The sequence below is a fragment of the Seriola dumerili genome, unplaced genomic scaffold, assembly GCF_002260705.1.
Source record: "Seriola dumerili isolate Sdu_G_001 unplaced genomic scaffold, Sdu_1.0 BDQW01000478.1, whole genome shotgun sequence".
NCBI lineage: Eukaryota > Metazoa > Chordata > Actinopteri > Carangiformes > Carangidae > Seriola > Seriola dumerili.
In genome coordinates this window covers 652,946-673,167 of record NW_019174733.1, presented here as the reverse complement: position 1 = coordinate 673,167, position 20,222 = coordinate 652,946, and the positions used below count along the sequence as shown (strand labels likewise).

General features: G+C 42.1%; 1 protein-coding gene across 1 annotated transcript in view; it reads right to left on the bottom strand.

The window, feature by feature from the left end:
• Positions 1-3,875: 3,875 nt before the first annotated feature.
• tet1 (tet methylcytosine dioxygenase 1) overlaps positions 3,876-20,222 on the bottom strand; it is a 48,821-nt gene continuing 32,474 nt past the window's right edge. Inside the window, exons 4-13 of the mRNA XM_022763492.1 lie at positions 8,828-11,042; positions 8,209-8,299; positions 7,148-7,241; positions 6,635-6,843; positions 6,391-6,541; positions 6,045-6,134; positions 5,699-5,836; positions 5,343-5,519; positions 5,042-5,183; positions 3,876-4,927 (exon numbers count right to left, since the gene is read on the bottom strand). Coding sequence (XP_022619213.1) covers positions 3,876-4,927; positions 5,042-5,183; positions 5,343-5,519; positions 5,699-5,836; positions 6,045-6,134; positions 6,391-6,541; positions 6,635-6,843; positions 7,148-7,241; positions 8,209-8,299; positions 8,828-11,042 — 4,359 coding nt within the window. The remainder of the gene's footprint in view (positions 4,928-5,041; positions 5,184-5,342; positions 5,520-5,698; positions 5,837-6,044; positions 6,135-6,390; positions 6,542-6,634; positions 6,844-7,147; positions 7,242-8,208; positions 8,300-8,827; positions 11,043-20,222) is intronic.

Genomic DNA, 20,222 nt, shown 5'->3' with positions numbered 1-20,222 from the left:
ACTGCTTCTGTCAGGTGTCATTTCAACAGCTGTGCCCTCAGGATGTTTGGCTCTGATGTGCTCTACTCTTGGGGGTCAATGACGCAGTTACTCATACTTGATTGTGACACAGTGTCCTAGTTTATTCTGATGACACCTTTTAACTGGTACACTGGGTGAGGTGAAGGTGTTCATTCCAGATATTTTAGTATCATGTATTTGAACAGTAGAAGGGATCCAGGGCTGAACACAAGACCTGTGATCTAGCCTTTGAGCAATTATAGAGGTTGAATGTACACTCACCGTGTTCTTTATTAGGAACACCATACTAATACTGGGTATGTCCTTACAGGGTGGGGTAACAGCCTCGCTTCGGCTTTGCAATAACTGCTTAAGTATGATCAAGGTGATACTTCCTTAGGCCGAGATTTGGGAGGTTTAACCATGATGATATTGTAGCTGTTTGAGCATTGAGCAATGCCCTTAGCTTTTGCACATGTAATATACAAAGTGTGTGGTGTGGACTGCCCAACAAATGCATTGCTTGGGCATGTCTTCAGAGTGGTCAGAATGAATTCCTTTCCTTTTATGGCCTAAAATTGTTTGTAGTTTCACTATAGTTAACTACACAAAACAGCAAAAAGGCTATTTAACTGCTTAAATCACTATGCACATGTGAATGTAGATGAGCTGCTGTACTCCCCAACACTGGTGGATAAGGAGACAGTAAGAAAGTCTGAGGACATCTGGTGGGTGAATGGAGTATGACAGATGAATGTACTGTATAAAACAAGAAAGCCCAGAGATGAATTGTGACACTGTTGCCACATAATTGACTAATTAGACAATTGAATTCACAAGCAGGTGTACAGTTGTTCCTAATACAGTGCTTGGTGAATGAATGAACAGCTTGTTGTTGGCAGATGCCATGAGTTGAAGCATCACAATCGGCATCAATAGAGAAAACATTAAATGGTGCATCTTTCCTTCGCAACAGTTCATATCCAACTACAATGGTGTGCATAGTTTTATCTAAAAACTGACTTGTGTGGTAAATGGCAATAATAATAGTGCAGATTTTCTTTAGATTTGACCAAACTGCTGCTCTCTTGTGTTTTTTGAAAGTAAGTCATCTCACTGAGTCAGGAGCAAATGAATTTTACATCCGATATCTGATAGAGAGAAAAAACACATCATATTAATAGTTCTGGAGAGAAATTGTATAAAAACAAGAAGTGATTCATCTCAAATCACTAAGAGGGCAAAGTCTAACTTACTGACTACACTGAAATTCCTTAGAAGTGAGTCATACAGTATGCTAGTGTGGGATATTCAGACAGAAGAAGAAAAAAAAGAGTAATTTTGAACAAAAATGAGCCAATAGAATGTGTTCAGTTTGGATTGTTAAAAACGGGTCTACTGCATATGTCAGTTATTATATGATGCAAGCTGTCAGAGAATAAGTGCTTTAAAAAGACATCACATGTAACTGAACTAAACTGTTAAATCATCTTTATCACACACATTTTGTACATAAACATTAACAACAAATCAGGACACAGGAAATCATGTTCAGGTCCAAAATATAAATATGACTTTATTTCACAATCCCGAAAGAGATCAGCCATCCATAAAAGGAATGCTAAATTTAGTCTCTTCTCAAGTCTAAACTGTATATACTTTCAGCAACGTACAGTAATTCAGTTTCAAAATAAGCAAGATCATCCATTGTCTAAACACCATTAACAGTACAGTAAAAACAATATGGTTCACCTACATATTTACACATTTTCTACTAATAAAAGTTTTTTTTTTTTTCAGATTTCTGAATGCTGGTGCTAGTTGTTAGTTCCTTGTTGATACAAAGACTTTCACTGTGGACTGAGAATGTGTTCCACAGTAAATCAAAAGAAACATTTAAAAGAGTAACTTTGTCAAGTGATGTTCAAAACTGTTCCTTCTAAATCAGCTGATTTAAAAAACTGTATACATTCATTTCATTCTGTGTGTACGTTGTGATTTTTGAGAGTTGCTGGAGAGTTGGGTTATCTGTGGAAGACATTTGAGCTCTAGATGCACATCTGCACAATAATTTGCTTTTTTTACTGATACTTGAAAGAAATCATGATTAATGGTGGGATACCAACGCTGCTCAGTCTATGCTCAGTCTATTGTCACCCAGTAATCATCCAGAGAAATTATACAAACTAGCTTTGTATTGAGTCATATATCAGATCAGTGTGTGCGGAGTTTCAAAAAAAAGCACCATGCCATCACTGTTCAGCATATAACCAGGTTAAGTCAATGCATGTACCTTGACATCTTGTCCTATTAGCACCAAAAGGAAGTCAAAGTGTGTAAAAGACCAAAAATAATGTTTCTCATAGGAAATGTTATTCCACCAGTGTTAGTGTGAACATCAGTGAAAGGTTTTTATCGGTTGTGCTGGAATTTCATTGATGAAAAGCTTCTCTTTAATGGGTAAAATAAAAATAAAACAAATAAAAATCCTGATCCACCAGGAGTTGACACCAACCCCCTTATTCAGACCCTGTAAAAAAAAGCTATCTGTAAACAAAGTCTTCACAGGGGTCGAGCACCCGAAATCGTCTTAGGCATTTGTCTGAGTGGGATCTGAGTGGTTTTCCAACAAAAGCAGAGAGGAGGCAAAAAAAAAAAAAATAGTTTGATTATTCAGCATTGGCTAACAGTTTCATATTCAAATCCAGAGTATGGACATAAAAACTGGTAATATTTTGTTAACATGTCTGACACTGTGAGTTACTGTGAGGTCTCATTAGCACCATTAAAATGTACAGTAGATTTTTGAAATCCTATTATCACTCGTGCCCTATGAAACTTTTTGAATTCCTTTTCCAGAAGGTGAATACAAGTTAAGTGCCAGTAATGATAAGCACTCCATTGTTGCAGCATTTTCTGATTCCTCATTCTGCTAAGTTTTGAATTTCCTTAGATATGTATGCCATTTTCACTGAAATGAATGAAAATCAAATAAATGCAAAAAACTGTAAAAATAAAGCAAGGTTCATGCTAAACTGTCATATATATCTCTATCTGTACATACATATTCAGGCCTATGGGTTGGGACCTTTTTCAAGTTAAGTTTAGGAAAATAAAAAAAGTGCTTCTTTATATGCCATACATATCTGTGAATAAAAGACAAACCATCCAGACGCAGAGAAAATAAACAAAACAACAAACCAAAGAAGTACATTTCTTTCATCAACTGCCAACAGAAGTCAGAGGCAGCAGAAGGAAAAGCACAATGCTACATGTAACAATCTGTAGTAAATATATGCACAATATTAGTCTTGTTTTCTACATTGTGTGATGTAATGAGTTTGCTTAACAAAGGTTACAGTGAGAATGGCACCAATGTAAAAGCCAATAAGATTCCTCTTATGAAAAGAGAAGTATTGGCTGAAATAAAGAGCATAGTCCTACTGTACAACATAAATTCGTCAACACATAATGCAGGTTATCATAGAAATCTTGCAGTAAACAGGCTTACACCAGGAATTAAATAGAAATCGTTATGATCACAATAAATAATCACATCTTTTTTGTTCTTAATCATGTATATAAAACCAGTTTAAAAACGTCTTTAAAATGCTTCAAAGCACCATCTCTTTACAATAAAAACCAACACCGAAAACTCACAGTTAAAAAGCCAATAAACTTTGGTCTTCCTCATCACTTTGAAGGCAGAGACGAAGAAGGACAAAGTGAACAACGGATATTAGAAAAGCACAATGAAAATGACATAAAAATGAGAGTAGCAGTTTGAAGTTGGTTGAGGTAAGGCAGAAGCACAGGATGTAGGAGTTTTCTGTGTGTGTGTGTGTGTGTGTGTGTGTGTGTGTAAATCATGTTGACTAAGTCCAGCGATTGTAAGGGCCCGTCACTTGAGTAAGAGCATAAGGGGACACGGTGATGACACCATCCCTCGGGAGGGTCCATGCTTGGCGTGTGGGGACATTCATGACCCTCCTTGTCTCCTCTGTCTCCTCCCCTGTCTCCTCCTCTAGCTCCACACCTCCCATTCCTTTGCCATTCTTCCCCACACTGCTCGGGCTGTCCCCCATCCTTAATCTCTCAGCCTCCTCCTCCCTATCCCGTTCCCTCTTAGCCATTTTGGCGTCCCACATAGCCATCCCGTGGCCTGGCTCATTTAGAGACTTGTGCTGGTAGAAGACCAGGGAGATGCGGGTGGGGTGGCTGCGGTTTGGCCTGAGGATAGGGGTGGTGGCATGGAGCTCCCGCCGTGCACACTCTATGAGGATGGAACCGTGTGATGGTGCCACAGCGACTCCGCCTATGTCGTGGTCCAGGAAGTTGTGCTCGCTGTCTGACCACACCTCTTCCTGTTTAACTTCCTCTGGCTCAAGATGGAGAGTTTGTGGGGGAAGCTGAAGAGATGAGAACGGAGGGAGGCCATGACCCCTGACCTCTGCCGTGACATCTCCTGCAGCCCTGTGGAGTCCATTGAGCCTGCTGAAGAGGCCCTCAGAGGTAGGTCTCGGGGAGAAGGAGGAGGGAGGAGGAGCACTCCCACTGGGGGTGGGTCTGCGCAGAGGAGAGCAGTGCTCCTCGTTGGGCTCAGTTTTAAAAGTACAGGGGTAGTCACTAAGGGCATTATGTGGAGGTATACGTTCTGACTGAACACTCTGGTCACCAGATGCTGGAGAATAACCATTCACGCTGTCACTCATTGTCTTATAACAGAGAGCTGAGCCGTTCTGTCCAAACTGGAGGCCGTGGTGGTTGGGGGAAACGATCTCCCTCTGTGGGGTGACTCCGGGACCCGGAGTGGGGTAGCTGCTGGTGCTCTGGCTGTAAGTGCTGTGTTGGTTCCTCTCTGGTGGAAACCTTCCAACGCTGGCAGGTCTGGGTGGTATTCTGTATGAGCTGTAGCAGCCCTGTGGATCTGTGGATGAAGAAAATACTGACGTAATAATCAAAACACATTTATACATTTTGACCTCAGTATATTAATTGTTTAAATATATTAACAGCATGACCACAGACTTGGATTGACTACCTTTGTTGGGGGTTTCGTTTTTCACTTTCCCAGGAGTGAGAGTCAGCCCGAGCTTCTTCTCCAGTCTCTCTGCTTGAGCCCTTGCCTTAGCTTCTTGCCTTATCTTACGGGCTGATTTCACTGGCTCAGCCAGTAGACGCACCTGATAAATACAGAAAAAATCAGTCATTTAAAACATGATACATGTTTTAATTTTCTTATGCATTTTTGCAAAAAGGACTCAAAGCACTGGCATTGCAGTTAGAAAAAAAAGAAAAACAACATAATAACGAATAGCAAAGCTGCCTGTCTGTTCCCTCACCTCTCGGGGAAAGGAAGACAGAACTTGCAGAGCACCACTCTGGATTTTAGCCCACTGGCCCTCAACCTGACCAAACTCATCCCTGTCAGAGATCTTGTAAAGTGGCAGAACATGGAGCTGCTCATCTTCTGGTATGTTACGCACTGCACGGTTATCTTCCTTGGTTAAAGTGCAAACCTGGACAAGGACACAGGACAAAAGGCAAGTTGTTCAACCAAACAGTAGGCAATTTCCAATCAATAACTCAAGAGACTGAACCAAGTCTAGAAGCAATGACCTTTGAAATAAGTTGGGGGTGCATTTAGACACATGATATAGAAGTAGACTGCATGATGTCACACTCATTGCTTGCTTACCACAGTGCTGCCATTATTCATGTTGTGAGTGTCTTTGTGAGCGTGAGCACAGAAATCCACACAGGCCGTGACCCCAGAAAACGGACGTCCCATCCTTGATCCCAGCCGGCATCCCTCCCCTGTCTCCTCATGTTCCACCTATGAGAGGTGAAAGGACAAGACATGAGAAGAGTCTGGTTAGTGGTGGAAACGGTAAAAGACATGAGGAAAGTTTTCTTGAACAAAATGAAGCTTCACCCAACAATTAAGGTGATAGTTAGTGGAAATTCTATTTGAAATTCATTAATACTGGGCTAAGAAAGCTAGGTATTATCAGAGGTAAGTGTGACTGTTTAATGTTTCATACCTGGTTTTGAAAGGCCTCAGGAGCCAGTCTTTTGTAGAGTGGTGAGAGGTCAGTGGCGAGACTCTGAAGGTTATTCTCTATTTTCTCCTCCTAAAAGTAATAGATAAATGTCGTTTGGGGGTGAGTAATAGCTTTAATAAACTGTTCTGAAGACAGCTGTGATAGTCATAAGCCACTTGGAGGCAAATGTTTGGCAAAGATTTGATCAACTAGGTCTGCTTTATGGCAAATAAAATGCATAGAAGCAACAGAACTTCCAAAATAAACATCATTATAACACCACAAATAGGAGGGATTGTAATAGATGATTTCCTCCAGGATTTTTGCAAGCTGACCACTCCCTCACCTCCTCCCTGTAGTCTCCAAGCAGGCGAAACTTGCGGGGCACTTTGCTGCGGGCAAACTTACAGCCATTGAAGTACATACTCCAGGAGCAGCCAAAGGAAAACGAAGCTCCACATGTGTCTGGATCCAGACCCTGGCATGCACATGTACGACTGTGAAGATGGAGAGGAGGGGTTGTTAGATAAAGAAGCAAACAAAGCTGGGAAGAAGTAGTGTCACTGCCTAACAAGACAAGAGGCACCCACTCTTCATTGAGGGCACAGCGACGGCTGGTGGGGGAACCATATTTAAAAAGTGTCTCTGTGAGCTCCTGGTAGAGGTGGTCCGCCACCGGCCGAGAGATTCCCTCCCAAGCCAGGATGAGGATCACCAACACAGCAGTGTCACAGTAGTGCCCTGGCCTCTGGCGGACCAAACACAGCAGCTTCTCCTCTTCGCTACCACGCCGGATCACCTGTCAGATGATTGTGCGCACATACATACAGAAAACAAGCAGGTTGTAACAGACGAACAACAGCACTGTAACAAATATAGTAAAAACAAACATTTTAAAACAATATCACAAATTTATGGATCCCTTTGACCTGAAAGATCAGGGTGGTGGCATGGAAAATGGTAATGTTTACATGTAGACATTGACATATATTCACATATATTTAGGGATATTTAGGGATGGGAGAGAATTTCATCTTTGCCCCTAATTATACCACGGTGGGATCCACAAAAATACAGCACTAGCATGAACATGAGCCACATACCCATTTAGCTATTGGACACCCCTGGGAGCTCTTTCCTTCCTTCCCAGTATAAACGACAACTTCCACCCTTACTGCATTTCCTTTGGTACCGTACCTGTGACGTATACACAACACAAAGGCAAACCATACATGTGTGCCATAAATCACAGAGAACAAATCACTGACAACACATATCATAAAACATTTGATTGCTACCCATAACTGATGACACATTAACAAATCAGCATCACATTATTTTAAGTCCCCCTATTTAGCAAGTAGAAGAACTTAATACATGGTTACATGGTTAAATACATAACACACTATAATGTAGTTGAGCAGATAAAACTGTTTATTAATGTAACTGTCAACAACTGTAACTCCTCCAGCTTCACTTATAAGTGGAGGCTGGCGTACAAACAGATAATTAATGACAATATAGTAAAACGCAGTTGTAATAATATCATCATCATTTCTTTATAATTAATTAATAAATAATAATAATTAATATAAAATAGGAGAAGTTATAATTGTTGACAAATACAGTACATTAATAAACACTTAAAATGACATTAAAGCTGCTAACAACTTCATTATGGTGTGTTATAAACCATTTATTAAGGTTCATCTACTGCTTATAAATGCTACACAGGGAAACTGAAGTGATCAAATATTTGTGCCCACACCTGCAATAATATATTCCAAAAAAAAAAAATGCATTTGTGAGTGAATAACCCATTAACTCCATGATTCAATTTTTCAGTTAAGAGTGGCTGTCAGATGAAGTGTGATGGACCTGAAGTTGTGTTAAACAGGCTGTGGTCTCGGTTTACGGGCCCCTCGTCTCGGCTCAGGGGGTTTCCTGTTTCAACATGCTGTGTGTGTTGTGTGTAGTCAAGACAGAGCGTGCACGTGTTGAACTAGCTCAGCAACGCTTCCTTTTAATGACAGACTCTTTGGTGTGTGACCCTGCCCCATTCCACCAAGCCTGTGGTTGACTAGCAGGCTCTCATGTTTGATAGTAAGCACACCCACAAATACACACGCAGTGTAAACAGAATGGTAGTAGTAAGATACTCTACCGGTTTTCCATCAATTCCCTCACTGCAGCAACACTAGGTCCTGCCCCAAGGTGAGTGTAGTAAGGGCCTTCCTCCTTTTCAATGATTTGATCTGCGGAAAAAAACATAAAGATCTATTGGATCTGTGATGCTGGTATATTTTGGAGAAAAAGTAGTGATATATGATATGATGACATATATGATTACACATATTCTTTATAAGGGAGTCAGATTGATATTAATGTGATGTGCACAGTAAGTGTAGCTGGAATCAGTTCAGGAGCCACCACCTTGGAAGTCCACATTTCAAGACCAAACACATCATAATGGGTCAACAAGGCTGCACAAAGCCTCCCAAAGCCTCCTCCAAATATGGCAGAGAAATGCGGCCTTCTTTTGCTTGAATTGGCCCTTGAATTAGGGCACAGCTAGTGTGTGTGTGTGTGTGTGTGTGTGTGTGTGTGTGTGTGTGTGTGTGTGTGTGTGTTTGCATCAGAGTAAGAGAGGAAATGAAAGTCAGTTTGAGGTCAAAGAACAGCAGATTTACTCATTAAGTGGAGTACATCCAATGTGACACCAATGTACAGTAGATGTAACAGACTTGACTTCTTCTGAAAAAACTTAGGGAGCAGCAACTCACCCATGCATTGACAGGATGGAAGATCAGCCACTTTTTTGGAAGGTGTATTGAGCAGGTTCTTGGTAGGGGTATCCAAAAAACTCATTGGAGACTCCAGAAAGCTGTTGATGCTGTTCTTGGATGGAGTTGACTCTGCAGAGTGGCCCAGATCCCCATCAGTAGCCGTGGACAGGACAGTGACAGGTCCTGCCTTCTCCAGCTTGTAGTAGCCCTGCTGGCTTGGAGGAGGGGACTGCCGAGCCCCTGAGAAGCCATTAGCCAGACCATGGTGCCCGGCGGTGTGGCTAAGGAAAGCGGCATTGGCTGGGCTGTTGTTAGGATCAGCACCGTGTTGCAGCCCACCAGAGGGCTGCGCTACCTGAGTTAACAAATGCCTTTCGCACTCCTGCTCTGGTCCCGCAGGATGACCATTGCATGGATTGTGTTGGTGGAGTGGGCCGTTTGTAAGGGACCATGGCTGGTTTTCTTGACCACAAGTGTAGTTGATCCTTGTGAGAGTGCTGTAGTTCTGTGGCCCTACAAGGGCTGTATTGTGTGTGTTACTGTGATGGATGAGTTGCCTCCTTTCCTCCTGAGCCTCAGCCAAGTATCTCTTCAGGTCAATTTGAGCCTGAGGCAGAAACAGGTTCCTCTTGTGGTGAAGGCCTGATTTCCCCTGTGGGAGAATCTTCTGGCCTCTGCCCCTGTGGGGTGTCTCTCCATTTGGCATGCGTTTCGAGAGGGGAGTCCTGCGGCTGACTCCCTCATTTAGTCCATCACTTGTCTTCTTCTTTCTGGGCTTGGAGGGTGTAGCTTTTGCTTTTTTTATGAGGGTCTTTTTCTGACTAGATGGTAGCTGGGAGTTGTAGGTGTATTTGATGGCTGATACAGGTGTTCCTTTTGGAGGGTTGTTCTCTGACTGCTGGCTGTGTCGCGCCTGGATGATGAAGGCCAGGTCTGCCAGCTGAGCTGCCACTTCCTCCTCATCTCTGTTTCTCCTGAACCTCATGTCACTGGGATCTTTGTAGCTGCATTCTGACTTGATGACATGAGAACCAAAGCCCTGCTCTGTCCTCCTGCAGGGTGCTCTATCACTGTCGGAGCTGGCCTCTAAGAGATCCTGCAGAGATGGTTTTGTGTTAGAGTTTGACCCCCGGGAACACTGGATGACATTCCCTTGTCTGGCCACAGGAGGGCGTATGACTGATGTCTGGTGTAGTGGTGAGCTTATGACCGAGACTTTGTTGTAGCGGATAGCCACTGTGGGTTTGGCTTCTTGCAGGGATGTATTTGTGTTGGAGGTTGAAAATGGGGCAGCAGTAGAAATGGGATGTTCACACTTACTTTCAGCTTTAATGGACCCTGGGGTGCTTTCAGGTATAGCTGCCAGCTGAGTCAAGGCCTCAATAGCAATAGCCTGATCAAAACTAAGATTTCTCTTCTCTGCCAAAGACTGCACGCTTGGTAGCAAGCTACTTGGAGGAGGTTCACTTTTCATAGGCTGGGGAGTCCTTTGCAGGCTAACAGGAGTGCTTTTCTGACACAAGTCAATCTTTAAGTCCTCTGGCTCTTTTTTGACGAAGTGCAAATCTGGCGGCTCTGTTTTGATGAAGCGAAGAATGGAAGAACTTGAGCAGAAGAGTTCCTCCTCCAATCCCTTCCTCTCTGTGACAGAAAGACACACCACGGCAGCCAGTGTGGACAGTGGGTCTTCGCAGACCTCATCTTCATCCCTCCGCTGTGTGGTGGGATGTTCAGTGATCCAGGTCCACGGCTCCTTCAGCTTGATCTTCTTCAGTGGAACAGACATGTCATCTGGAGGAGTCTTAGGTCTGTTCTCAGAGCAGTCCTTAGGAATTGCAGCTATTATAGTCCTTTGAGGCTCTGATGTCATCACAGTTCTTTTAAATGCAGACTTCAGATTAGAGTGTGACCCAGTGGTCATATTAGCACCATTAGGTTTTGTCAGGTTCTCAGCAGAACCATTCTGTAAAGTCACAGAAGAGCATACTTGTTGGTGAAGTGCAATGCTGGTCAGCTCCAGCCCGGGCTCTCTTTTAAGTGCTGGCTGTCCGACTTGGTCCGAGACCGGGTTATGGGTGAGCGAGTCGTCGATGGGGGGAGGTTGTGTGTAAGGTATGTGGCCTTCCTCCCCCTCATCCTCCTCTGCTGCCGTGTGGGTGTCATCCATCTGTGCCTTGCCTTTGCCATTTACCGACCCACTCTCTGGAACCACCTGAGACAGAGAGACAGAGAGAGAAACAAGAGGAGAGAGGTGACTCAACAAGCTCTGGCAGTATACAGTGATTCAGCTTGTTCTAAACAGTCACGGCACACAGCACAACAGATTGCCTCCCAGCATGGCATGAGCATCTGCTGCAGCCACTGTCAGGCCTGTGGAAAATATTATGACATGTGAAAACAAAGAATCTGCTTTCTATAAATCTTGCTGAAACCGATATCTAGACAGAGTTAAAAAAAAAACTTAAACTACGTTAGATCAGTCGAGGCTTCAATCAAGACTACATTACTGCCTGGGCTGTGGAGTGTTGAGAGCCACAGACCCACAGGTAGCAGAGAGCCAATGAGTAAACATTTGGAGTCACGCACAGTTCAAGATTGCGTCACTACTGGTGGGTCACTGAGGGCATCTGTGCAACGTGCATGTACATGTCTTGTTTGTGCTGAGTTTGTAGGTGTGTTCCTGAGCATGCATGCATGTGCATGCAAGCACATGTGATTATTCACAGCTGCCTTAGTGATTAACCCACTAGGGTTCTTATCCACATAGAGCTTCACTACAGCACTGCTTGACCCCTCAGCTAAGACGGATTCTGACTGCCAGTGGAGCTACGACCATGTAAAGGTCCAGAGTACTGACATATTGATTGCCCCCAAAAGCAGTGCTTGAATACACAATATCATAGACTATTTTGAGTGCAGACAATAATAGCCATTAATCTATAAGCAGGAACAAAATCAATTTGGGGAGAGAAAGAAGTTAAGGCAGTGTTATCAAAGCAAAGTCTTTTGCCACTGCAGTGTGCCAGAGTAGCAGTAGTTTACATGCTATCTTAGAAACTAAAAGGGCACTAAAGGACACCCATTTTGACAAACCATAAATGAATGAATGAATTCAGTATTTCTGCAACTGAATACGTAAAAGCCCTCATTATTTTTCATCATCTTGACTAATCATATGATCAACTGAAGTTAAGTCAAGCTGTGTCTTATTTTAGGATTTAACCCAACATCACATTTACAACTAAAGCCTTCAGCAGTGAAAGACTGATTAAAAACGTTGCAGCGTGACAAAGATAAACTAGAATTACCGCCTTGTGGTTGTATGCCTATGCTTATCAGTCAAGTTGCAGTTTACATCTACTACTGTCCAGACTCATAAAATTTATGCAGTGAAGACTTCAATAAAAAAGGTACTAAGTAAATTTTCTATGTGCGATAAAGGGATATGTAAGTAAAATAATTTGACTTAACTTTGCTAAGCTTTTTGATTCTTGTTCTGCTGCATATCTGCTGTCCATGTAAATTCATTGAGAGAAACAAAAAACAGAAACAAATTCCTTGTATGTGTTCACGTTTCTGATAGAACACAAAGCCATGACAGTAGACAATGCTTCATATATGGATGTTGCTGCAAAGAAGCTACAAATTCTAAAACATGTATGCTTCACACACAGCACAGAGGATCTATACAGTCAAGGTGGGCACCCAAGATTATTGTCATCAGTTCAGTATCCATCCAAATGTGAAATTTGGTCACTATGTCCCCTTCTGTTCTATTCTGAATTACAGTGTTGAACAATGGCCAGAAAAGTGTTTTTGCAGAACATGACATCACAGTGAGGTTGACCCTATCATCACTTCATCATTTTATCCTATCCTTTAGACATTTGTGTGAAATTTTGCCATAATTTGGACAAATTCTTGAGATATCTCGTTCATGAGACCGGGACATACGGACGGATGGACAGATGGAAAATCCAAAAACATAATGGCTTTGGCCACAACACGGAGACATAACAAAACTGCATTATGTGCCAAGACTCAGCTGACAAAAGGATCTTAAACCTGTTTGCAGGACCTGCAGGGTATGTGTGCATTACTGTGAGCTGCGTGTACTGCATGTTTATGTGTTATGTGTGTGTGTGTGTGTGAGAGGCATCCCAGTTTTCCTCTAATGAACAAGCGTGACTGCAGGGGAGCTGGAGATATGTTCTTTATCACTGTTTACCTGGCATAAACACTCATTAAACTCCATCACTGCCACTGTTTTAATGCACTTTACAGCAGGAGGCGTACACTCCAAGCTGACAGATCAAGAGCAGCAACAGTACCTCAACATAAACCAGACTCCTATGAATGCACCGACCAAACACTTGAGTTCATGAGTTACATGTGCTCTGTTCAACTGACAGACCTGCTCTACCCCCTGAGCAACATCTGTCCATGTATTTACTGTGATAAAATAAACTAATCCTTCTGCTTTCTACAAAACAAGTGGTATGAAATCACAAAAATCAACCCAAAGCTGGAGCTGGGGTTTGTTCAAAGTTCTGACACATCTTAGATAAAAAGTGATTGAATTTCAAGCATGTACATTGAAAAAAAAAGAATTGAGCCTTTTGACACCCCACATCTGATGGCTGTTGATGAACTGTCATTCATGAAGAAGAAAGCATTGAAAAATGAGAGATGAAGTCTTCATCAGAGCTAAAAGCACTCAATTGAAGTTGGAAAATAAAAGGTGTTGAAGGCAGCGTTGAGGTCTAAGAGGATTAATACTGAGCAATCTCCTGACTCTAGACCTAGACTGTATTTCTAAGACAAGAAAGAATTGACAGAAGCAGCTGTGTGAATTGTGTTGCGTTTAGAGTTTGATTACGAATGTGGTGACAAAAGAGAATGAAAAAGTAAGGTTTTGTAGCAAAGGAAAGAGTAAAAAAACAATATTTGTTCAAGCTCTTAAGACAGTTAAAGCCAATGTTATTGGGAGAAAAATATACATATCTGCTTCTTCAACAATATTTTTTTCCCAGTCCATCTGCTGACATGGAAACCCCTTTTCTTTGCCTATGTGGGACTTGTAATGGTGAACCTGTTGTTTACCAGTGATGGCTAAATGTGATAACTGGAAGCTGTGCTGGAAATATTTCAACATGGCACCACCTTGTGTATGTTCTTGGCCAGTTATCCACAGGAATTCAAGGCACACTGCCAAAAGCTGTTTATTAAAATAATGTTATGGGAGGATTTTTCTTGTAAGCTGACATTGAACTGTTGTTTGACAATGCAAAGGAGAGTTGCAGCGACCACAGAGCTGTTCCTGATTCATAATAAAATGTTGAGATCAGACATGATTAATATGGTGGAGCTGATTTATCACCAAGTCTTTTCATGGATGTGATCCCTCTCTGATCCATTGCGCTTTCTCCCCAGCCCACTGCACTCTGTCAGGACTGTGGCTCACTACTAGAAACGCACTGCTGATGCAACAGATAGCTGGAGCTCAGGCTGAGGCAATACCGAAACTGCCAATGCAACAGGGTGAGATACCTGCTCCGCACAACACGTGGAAATGGTCCACGGCACCATTCAAATGAGGCAGTGAGAAAAAGAGGGAGAAAGATGGGGAGCAGGGAGAGAGCGAGAGAGGGAGAGGGGGGAAAAGGCAGTGTGTCTGCCACAATAAACTGCTTTCAATGACAAAGCAGCACTGGCCAGCTTCCAGCACTGCACCAGACACACGCGTGTCTCTATGCATGTGTATGTGTGTGCCTGACTGTGCATCCATTTGTGCATCCAAGTGTTCATGATTTGAAGCTGACATCAAAGTACAGCCCCTGTTTTTAATTATGTTGCATTTAGCCTTGTGATAACAAAAAGCCTAATTCAGGATGTAAATGCAGAGTCATGTGCTCTCATTTAGCCACTGGGTCTCTGGAGAGAGCTGGGTCTGTGATGTGTTAGGGCTGTGTCTTTGTGTTGTGCATGTTGTGTCTGCCTCGGGGTGTCTCAAGCCACTCGCACTGTACTGTGCTGTTTTAAATGCAAACACAGTCTTCTTCCTTTGTGTTAGACAAACACTTACCCAACTGCCGCGCCTGTCAAAGCTTTAAAAATCAACAAAACTTGCTAGAAAGTGTAGCTAAACATCCAGAGACCAACCCTAACAACAGAAGTGTGACCGCCGCTTGAATCCTAACAACCCTCTCTCAAGAGATGAGTCTCCAGGGAGGTTTGGAAGTGGTGTTTATCCATTCTTACCTCAACACAAACAAACTCGCATAATCAGCGGTACATATAAACATGTTCACATTTATGAAAACAATTCAACTGAACAACTCAGACAGCAAAAAGACAGCCCCAAATTTGCAGGTAACTTTTAGCTTTGTTCCTTTTGTTCACTTTGTGCAGAACTCATACATCTCCTCCTCACAACGCTCTTCACAATGAAACACTGAAAAAGCACGCTTCCTTCCTGGCTGAGAGTTTAAGTAGTGGTTTATATGTGTTTCTCTCAACACGTGAAAATTTCCTTCATTCATTAAGAGCGTTTCCTGTGTGCTCTCAGCTCAATGTCACGTAGTCAACACACAAAACATAATACATAATAGGAAGAGTGACAAAGACGGCGTTATAGGTGGCAATGAACCTAATAAAACTTGAAAGAACTGGCTCCACAGTACAGCGTGAATCAACAATAAAATTATACAGATTAAGACGGCATCAGTAACAGAGCGACCTTCTCTACAAACCGCACAATAATAATACCATTACTACTGCAGCCAAACAAGTAAAGCCTGCCAAATTACAAGTTACGACCCAGGGCTTACAAGCACTCCACTTCTCTGCTAAGCAGTTGGAAAACAGCAGGTGTAGAAATATGGCTGTCCAAAACACTGCAAGAAAGAAAAGGGGAAGCAAAGGGGCTTCTCATACAACGCAACGGCTAAAAAAGACATGCAACGGGGAAAGAGAAGAGGGGTGTCTGTTACCGTGGAAACTGACCTCTTTGTTGCTGACTTTGTTGTCACATCCTTTAAACCCACCTGGAAAAGACAAGCCAAACACACAGAAGCCCAGATCCTCAGTGATTCAGTAGGAACAATAACAACACCAGCTTCCAAATAAAGCGCTCCAATCAGCTAAATCCAGGGTGGCAGAGAGAGAGAGAGACAACAGATGATAACCTCTAGATGAGCTCCACTGTAGCTGACCCATCTGCAGCGAGACAATAGACCCCAGGGTGAACACTCCGGCTGCCTTTACCTTGTCTGTCCTCGGAGGAAGCCCCTCCGGTTTAGGCAGCATATCCCTAAAAGGTATTGGTGGCCATCTTGCTTTGCCTTCCTCCAGCCTCAAAAGAAAACGCTGGCTACAGTAGCCGTGCGCAGGGCAAGCTCCTGGGTGTCATGACTAGGGCGACTGTGAGCTGCTGTAGCAAAGTGCTGCTACAGCAGACATGCACACATTCGCTGCACACACACAGACATATAGACACACACACATACGGGATGCCTTTCGCAGACGCAGACAGAGCCTCATCAGCCAATGGCGTGAGGACCTTAGCGGCTTGTAAATTACCTTCCATGCCTAGACTCTCCTAAACAAAGGATCCCCTATGTGGGCTTTTTACTCCAGCCTTACGCACATGGATTGGACGCAAGCTGTGGAACGGATACTGCACACATGCTGGATCTGGATCAGAGGAAAACAAATCCATCACCACTGAGACATTAACCCCTGAGGCAGTTTACCAACACTCCTTTTGTGCTCATGGTGATTTTCACTGAATTCTTTACCCAACTGGTCCATTAAATGATTAGTTAATAGTATATCTACAACTGGTACACACTGATTCATTGCCTAAGTGCCATGATCAAGGAAAAATGCCAAAAATGTGCTGCTCCCAGCTTATCACATGCTTCGTTTCCCTTGTTTATATCAACCTAAACCGTGTGTCTCTGGGTTTTAGACTGCTGGTCAGGCAAACAAACGAAAAACAATTTGAAGACTTCAATTTGAGCTCTGGAAAATTTTGACCTTCAGAATTTTATAGACAAAACAATCCATTAGCTAATCAAAAAAGTCAATTGACTGATCCATAATTAAAATAAAATTTACCATGAGTAAAATACTTATTCTGTTAAGCAGAGGCTGACATCACATGACAATGACATTGGCCAGCTTGCCAATGTTTTGAGGCATGTGATCTATTATATTATGAGGAAGTTGTGCAGTGCGTTGCATTAGACACAGTATTAAGCGTATTACATCATGCCATGCCTTTTAAACAATTACAGTGTCATCCGCATTAGACACATAATTTTCTGCAGTACCTCAAATTCCCACATGATCTTGCAGGAGAGAGGATGTTCACAGCATCCATGCTCTTCTTTCTCTCAGTGTCTCAACAAACCCTTCTCATTCACTCATCCACCCCAATGTCCTTTTCTCATTCTAAACAATTCCCTGAGGAAAAGCTGTGGTTAGAGAAAAAACAAGGAGACAGAGAGCAAAAAGACAAAGAGAGAAAAATGTTATGAGAGAGTAAAGCACTCCCCCCTTTTAAAGGCAACCATGTGGCCAAGACGCTGAGGTCACACCAGGACACTGAAACATGAAGGCAGCCTGAGCCAGAGCCTGTCGGTAACTCACTAGTAATCAACCTCAGACGTGTGTTTGATTGTGGAAGCAGAGAGCATGCAGCTACATGCAGACACAACAATGAAAACTATATCAGTGTAGTGTCAAGCATGCAATAAACATTCAAACATCAGGATGAAACAAATACACAAGCAGGTCACGGTTGAAGATGCAGTCATATTGACGGATTTAGGAGTAAGCCATGTCAAAATCTCAAAAAGGTAATCACGGGCACATTACACCTGGTAGTTCAGTGAAAGTCAAAGAAAAATATGCAATGTGTGCACACCCATTCATTTATGACCCGATATTGACAATTAACTGCAATGTTTTAAACAGTTTGAAATGAAAATGAAATGAAAATGAAAAGTATACTGAAGATATGTGTTCCTAGTCCCATTGTTGCAAGCCTGTTTTTATCACACTACAGAGTTCAAGAGTCAGTCAGTTAGGCAGTTGTGCCTAATAACTTATCATAGTCAAACTCCTGCATGGTGTGGCTTTGTGCATATGTGCCTTGGAACAATGCCTGACAGTCAATGTCAATGTCAATATTTATGGAGGTGGCTACTGGGTGCAATTCTTTTTCTCTCATTACTTAGATTTATTTTGATGAATGGATAGCTTCAAAGATATCATCATAAGCAGGTAGGTGGTGACAATTTAGTGTAAATCTATGAATGCACAATCACCATCAAAAACAAGTCATTTCAACCTGAGTTATTTTTCCCAAACTGATTTCCAGCACACTGTAAAACAACTACAGATGCAGATGAAACATTTGAAATATAAACAAGGCATGTGTGTGGTTTGGTGGAGCAAACTTCATTCCTAAAATTAATATTTCTCTAGCACTGTCAGAAACAGAAAACCTGAGTCCACTTTACAACAACTGTTATTCTCAGCTGTTAAATCACTATGTGGATTAGTGCCTGCATATCTAGAATGTACACTGCCTAATCCATGAGGGCATACTGTAGCTTTTCAAAGTTTATCTCTGGATAGACAAAATGTGTATGCACGTAACAGCATTTCACTGCTATTTACAGCTGCCAACATATGCATAATTCAGTATTTCACTGCTGTATGACTCAAGAATAACTTCCTGACTAACAGTAATGGATATGACCCACCTTATATCTGGACAGGTTTACGATAGTATACTATGATAGTTTATCCCAATGTCCATGCTTTCCAAATTGGTGCGAGCCTTGTCCTAGTTATTATCAATGTTTTACGATTTATTGTTGCAGTTATTGGTGAGCTCTCCTCTGAATGAGAATGTCACAGGTAGGTGGTCTGACAGGTTTGACATTTATGGAGACTACAAACTACTGTAAAACAGGTTACACCGACCTAAACAATAAAAGAACCCTGTGTATGAGACACACCTACAAACTGCTGTGAAGTCAACTATTACCTGGCATGTGCAGCTGAAGCCTTTCAGCAGTTACAGTATGGACTTTACATTAAATTTAACATTTACTCATTTGGCAGACGCTTTAATCCACAGTGACTAACAAGAAAAAGGATTTTAAAAAACCATAAAATTCACCAATAAGATGAAATTAAATGATACAGAGAAACTGTAACTCCACTTCCCCTATGATGTATTACATAAAGAAAACTAAACAAAAATAATTTGTTTTCCTTCTGGCTGTAACATTACTTTTAACATAAAGTGTTTCTCTGATTCGCTCACAATATGGCTACAAATCAACCAACCAATCAGAATAGAGCTGGAACCGATTAAAATACAGCTACAAACCAATTAACCAATCAGAACACAGCTACAAATCATCCATTCAGAATATGGCTACAAACCAACCGATAAAAATAGAGCTGCAAACCAGCTAACTTATCAGAATATAGCTACAAATCAATTATTCACAATACAGCTACAAACCAACCAACCATTCAGAATACATAGTTATTATATAATTCCACTATGTTAAACTGTTGATATCACAATATTTTTTAAATCTGCCAAGCATGGGACTTCTCTATCTTAAAAATATAAAAGGTTTGAAGTGTAAGCCTAAAGTGTTGGCTGTACAGTGCATCTCAGCCTTCAAACCATTCCTCCTCCTACAGCCACTCCATTCCTTTATCCGAAAATACTCCACAACTACCAACAATATTCCACCGCACCCTTAATTTGCAGTGCTAGTGTCCCATATGTTTTTCCCCTTTAACGAGCTGCCCAGCTCTCGTTAGGAACAAGTAGTCTGGACATTAATCAGCCTAAACTACAGCACACGAGCATGCAAGCTAGGTAAAGAAAGTCGTTCTGCGAGAGTCGTAAACTGCCTCTGACACATCTGGAGGCTGACCCAATGGAGACCAGCCAGGTGATGGAGCTGTGCCAAACGCAAATGTTGCCCATAGTTGTCATTACTGCAGACACTAATGTAAACTTGTCTCTCATTTGCATGGCAAAGCTACAGATCTCTGAAGGAAGTTTCTCTATTAAAATTGTGACTTTCTTCATATCATGGTGTGTGTGTGTGTATGTGTGTGTGTGTGTGTGTGTGTGTGTGTGTGTGTGTGTGTGTGTGTGTGTGTGTGTGTGCGTGTGTGTGCATGCGAGGGTAGGGGCATGTGTGGGCTGATTTTATCGACTGATTTAAGCTGATTGCAATTGAAATCGTTATTGTGATTGTTATTTTGTATCGTAATTTATAATGGCCAATAAATAACTAAAAATGTAAGTAATGGGAAGCCATAGATAGGTTCTAATTTATTGTTT